Source organism: Centroberyx gerrardi, chromosome 8 (assembly GCF_048128805.1).
Source record: "Centroberyx gerrardi isolate f3 chromosome 8, fCenGer3.hap1.cur.20231027, whole genome shotgun sequence".
Lineage (NCBI taxonomy): Eukaryota > Metazoa > Chordata > Actinopteri > Beryciformes > Berycidae > Centroberyx > Centroberyx gerrardi.
Genome location: NC_136004.1, coordinates 12,737,350 through 12,742,650, shown reverse-complemented (window position 1 = coordinate 12,742,650; position 5,301 = coordinate 12,737,350). Strand labels below are relative to the sequence as shown.

The 5,301-nt window shown below is 43.4% G+C and overlaps 1 protein-coding gene across 1 annotated transcript; it reads left to right on the top strand.

Annotated features, from left to right (window-relative positions):
- Nucleotides 1-1,365: 1,365 nt before the first annotated feature.
- star (steroidogenic acute regulatory protein) lies at nt 1,366-3,625 on the top strand. Its single transcript, XM_071923912.2, has 7 exons — nt 1,366-1,429; nt 1,752-1,859; nt 2,127-2,257; nt 2,483-2,641; nt 2,797-2,981; nt 3,188-3,281; nt 3,431-3,625. The coding sequence occupies exons 1-7, from the start codon at nt 1,366-1,368 to the stop codon at nt 3,548-3,550; spliced, it is 861 nt and encodes a 286-aa protein (XP_071780013.2). The 3' UTR covers nt 3,551-3,625.
- Nucleotides 3,626-5,301: the final 1,676 nt, after the last annotated feature.

Sequence of the window (5,301 nt, the reverse complement as noted above, 5' to 3'; positions counted from 1 at the left end):
CATGTTTGACGTTGCAGCTCACTGAAGCAATATTGCTGTTAGATAGTTTGGGTTTTGGTTGGAACCTGTAAGCAAGGTTGTCAAAACATGTGAGCTGCTTGACAAAACATGCCATTAACAGATCATGGTGTATTATTCAGCGATTAAGCAAGCTCCAGCCGCGGCTAAGAGCTTGGGAAAACTTCCAAAGTGTGATTCAGGCCCCACTGACATTAGGGCTCGACAGACTGAGGCACTATCGTGAAAATCACGACACCGGAGTCCAGACGTTGGTATTGTGAAATGTGACGTGTTTGATACTGCTATGGAAAAACCAACAGTCCTGCTTTTGAACAATTCTAAACTCTCATCTTTCAGTAGATCTGGAAAACAGAGCAGTTATCACAGTATGAAACATAAAAAATAAAAATAAAACTGTGGTGTTATTTGTCTGGCAGGCCCTCCTGTAACTGAAAGGTTTCAGGTTTGATCTCCACAAAAGCCAGTGTGTCCATCATGTATCCTGTCAAAGTGTCCTTGAACAAGACACAAACCCCTACCTGCTCCCTCGCTGTAAGCTGCTTGGATACGAGCGTCAGTTAAATGCCTTGAGCGCATCTCACACAGCAATGTAATTACTGTAACCACCCCAAGGCTGCTGTTCGCTCATGATTACTATAACCTGATTCCTGTTCTTCAATGGTTGGTCATTTCCACCCGCTGATGATGACCGTGGAGATTTGCTTTGAGGTCAGACATCAAGACATTAATCATAATGAAAAAACAAGCTGAAATGAGTGGAATATTTTGTCCTCGTGTGTTAGTGCGAGCGCTCACATTCCAGCGAGTGTTTGGACTGTGTTGGACCATGAAGGGATGTATGAGTCACCCGGGGGTCTCTCCCGCTGACCTCTCTTCCAGGCACTCACGACGACACATTTCCGTTTGTCTGACATGCTCTCATCATTGGAGAGAGGCTATTCTCCAGACAGACTCATTACAGTGTGTGTGTGTGTGTGTGTGTGTGTGTGGGTGCCTGGGCACTGGACGTTATCTGACACAGTGTTTGTGAGAGACATGCTCGTCGTGTCCGCGAGGCAACCTTGGCGACATGGTCGTTGCAACAGCGAGGTGATGTGTGTGTGTTTATCTATGTGGTGATAGCACCGCGGCCTTGTGGGTAGCGCTCTTATATATAGAGACACACTCAGGCTTCTACAGACAGAAACCTAAGTCCTTCTCTACAGCACTCTCCACCGTACCTCTGTTTCTTTTTTGAAGAATTTTACAACTCAGTCATATCTTCTACCTTAGCGTTCCATTTGGAGTTTTTTTCTCTACAATTTTCTATTTCTCTGAAAGCTGCAGAAACTCTTTTGACAGAAAATGCTGCCTGCAACCTTCAAATTATGCGCTGGCATCTCCTACCGGCACATGAGGAACATGACAGGTGAGTGACTTGACCCAGTTTTCTCACTGTTTGCTTTATGTTGAAAAATGTATATCTCCTCACTGAACTCATTGAATTCAGACAAGCATCGGATGGAACCTGCTCAGGGTTAGGATAGCTGCACAAACTGAAAGCTATATGAGGGAATGAAATGCCCCCAAAAACTATTAGTTCCCCTGTGATTTCCTTGCTTAGTGCATGAGTTAGTGTGTGCACATGCTTTATAATATGTGCAGTATCTTGGCGAATTTTTGATGAATGTGTTATCATCGTTGGGTTTAGGTTTGTAGTAACTGTGTGCTTTATTTTCTTCATCTCCCAGGTTTGAGGAAGAATGCTCTGGTGGCCATTCACCATGAGCTGAACAGACTGGCAGGCCCGGGCCCCAGTAACTGGATCAGCCAGGTCCGCCGACGAAGCTCCCTTCTCAGTGAGTCCTTACTCTCCCTCAAACAGGCGGAAGACATCTTGTTAATACAGACCATTATTTGGGTCAACCAGATAGGAAGAGATATCGCTGTTTTGGAAATATATAAATAACAGAACTGACAAGATCGTTGAAAACTGCATAATGAGAGAGAGAGAAGAGATTTTAGCTGAGAAGTAGACAGATAAGCCGATGTTTTTTTGGCCCTTGAGAGTTATTTATCCCAGAAATACACAAACATGATTGTGGCACTCGCCTCTTTACTTCAAGGCTCCCGGATCGACGAGGAGGAGGGGTACAGCGAGGAGGAGATGTCCTATGTGAAGCAGGGCGAGGACGCGCTGCAGAAGGCTATCAGCATCCTCAGCGAACAGGACGGCTGGACCACTGAGACTGTAGCTGTGAGTATCAAGACGGGACACACAGAATCGAATAATGGTTGACTAAAGCAAGAAAACATCCAAAAATTAGAGTTGCTGCTATCCTGCAAGGGAGATTACAGATCTCATGATCCAGATATTGCAATTCTGGTGTAAATAAAGTGTGGTTTTATCTGCTGTATATTATTTAAAATATGAAAGAAAATAAATAAATACTTCCAGTACCTCTTTACTCGCACCCCTTAGGCAAATGGTGACAAAGTCCTGAGTAAGATGCTGCCTGACATTGGGAAGGTGTTCAAGCTGGAGGTGATGCTGGAGCAGCATCCTGACAGTCTGTATGGAGAGCTGGTGGGCAACATGGAGCAGATGGGGGAGTGGAACCCGAACGTCAAACAGGTTAAGGTGAGAGGCAACACCAGCCACTGGCATACGAATAGGGATCATTTCCTCGGAAGACCTGTATGGATTCTGGTATTTAAATTCACTGTTACAATAAGAAACTTTGCGTTGTTTCATATACAAATATAAAAGCATTTATCCAATCCTCCGTCCTCCAGATCCTTCAAAAGATTGGCGAGGACACGATGGTTACCCATGAGGTATCTGCAGAGACACCCGGCAACGTGGTGGGGCCGCGGGACTTCGTCAGTGTCCGCTGTGTCAAGCGCCGGGGCTCCACCTGCTTTCTGGCTGGAATGTCCACTCAGCACCCAGAAATGCCCGAACAGAGGGGCGTGGTCAGGTGGGTCCGGTCATAGATCTTGTCATCATAATATGCATGCATTTATGTAAAGAGTGTGTGAAGAGATGGATGGATGCAGAGCGATCACACCATTTCAGTAAGTTGTGTGTGATGGATGGATGGATGGATGGATGGATAATGGATGGATAAATATATGATTCAATCAAAATGGCTGCTTTACACTGATTGTTGTTGATTGCTTCCAGAGCGGAGAATGGGCCCACCTGTATAGTTATGAAGCCCTCTGCTGAAGACCCAAACAAGACAAAGTTCACCTGGCTACTAAATATAGATCTTAAGGTATATATCTAACCACCCTGCACGTTCTGTGTCACAATAACCTCATTAAGTAGCACTGTAATCCATTCAACTACATTGACAGTCACTAATAGTAAAAATCGAAACAATATGTGGGCCAATCGATCATTGTCTTTCTCTGTCTTGCGCAGGGCTGGATCCCAAAGACTATCATAAACAAAGTGCTGTCTCAGACGCAGGTGGACTTTGCCAACCACCTCAGGCAAAGGATGGCTAATAATGTTTCTATGGAGATGGCTCACGCCTGCTGACACGACACGCTCCTTGAGCCTTGGCTGTGTGTGCACAACAGCGGCAGAAGCGCAGTCAAAATCCGATGAATCTGCAAACAACTACGAAAAAAAATGAGAAAACCTGGAGGAGATTGAGAAGATCACATGAAGATGATGCTTGTCTGAGATCTTAGGACCGTCTTAGAAATATTTGAGCACAGTCTTATTATATTACATATGTCAGAGATGCTTTTATCTTCCCCTCATGTATGGAAAAACAACTAGATAGGTGAATCTGTGGTGAGACTTGGCATCATTCATTCAGACACCTGACTCATATCCAGGCTCTATGAATCAGTCTAGATGAAGACAAGGAGATAAAGAGTGAAGAGGAAGCCACAGTAGAGCAGTGACACCGATCTCACACATCGACATGCCTTGGTTGCACTCTCATCTGCACTATTCTATACCACAGCAGCTGCATTGAGCCTGTATAAGCAGTAAGGCCTGTGATACATGGCACATTGTTTCTTTGTGATAACACTCTACTTATTGTCCCTCCCTTCATTGTGAAATTGCACTTTTATTTCAATATTTTATTTATTGTAACAATGCCAATGCATTACATTGGGTAAGAATGACTGTCGAGTGAATAAACAGGAAAGGCAGTTAGTAAAATTATTCCTTTGTCCTTTCCTGATGCACGTGAACTTAATCAAATAGATCATAAAAGCATTTTAATGATCAGGTCTAACTAAAAAGACTAAGGTAATCAACGCAAAAAATACTGAATAGCTCACATCAAATTTGAAAAACAACAGAAATTCCAACCCCATAGCAAAATCATACAAGTAATCCTGAAAACTGGAAGCTCATTTTGGAGTCCTTACAGCGATTGCATAAATATTCCACTTCAACAGGGAGGAGACGGGGGAATTCAAAGGGTCTTTTCGAAAGCATGAAAAATGGAGTTCATAAAAATGTCTTGCTGTTCCTTGATGGGTTTAAGGCGGACACTTTGCCAGAGTGAGCAGGTGTTTGGCCATTCAGACGTGTGAGGAGAGCAGCAGCTAACAGTTCGGTGGGAGCCAGCAGCACATTCCCCAAGATCTAGTAACAGTTGATTTCATCCCAAACGGGAAGTCTGTCCTCCATTATTGCCAGCCATGTAACATTTTCCTATTCTGTATAAATTTAATTGATCCACAATGTTTTGTAACTGTTCATTTTCTTGGATGCAGTGCAAGGGCAAGGGTTTCTTTACTTGAAGGATAGAGGGCTCAAATTCTGTCAGACGTGTTTATGTTGGCTGCTGGCAAGTGAGAGAAATCTTCACTAGCATTACTTCAGAATTATGTAAGTTATACCACTAAGGGATGAAGGAAATTTCTCAGTTGAAACAGGAAGTAACCTGTTAACTGTGGGTTTTTTTCCCCCTTTTTTCCCCTTTTTTGAGAATTCAAGCCCATAACAAATGCCTGGTTTGGTTTTGCATGAATCCAGTTCATTCTGAAAACATAAACCTCGGTGGAATAGTTCAGAGGGTTGGCTTGTGTTACGCAAAATGAATATTGTTGCTTGAAAGAATGTTCCAGAGGGTAATAATTGACATCTGCTCGAAATCCCTCAAATCTGAACACAAGCAGATGTGAAGAGACTCTTAGCCACTCAGACCTTGTTCCATTATTTGTGTAATGAGAGAAGTACAAGAACGTTGTAAGTAGGAGAGGATAAATTTATCAAAATCAGCTGAGTAATAAGACAGAGTGGACAAAACAAACCAATCTGGC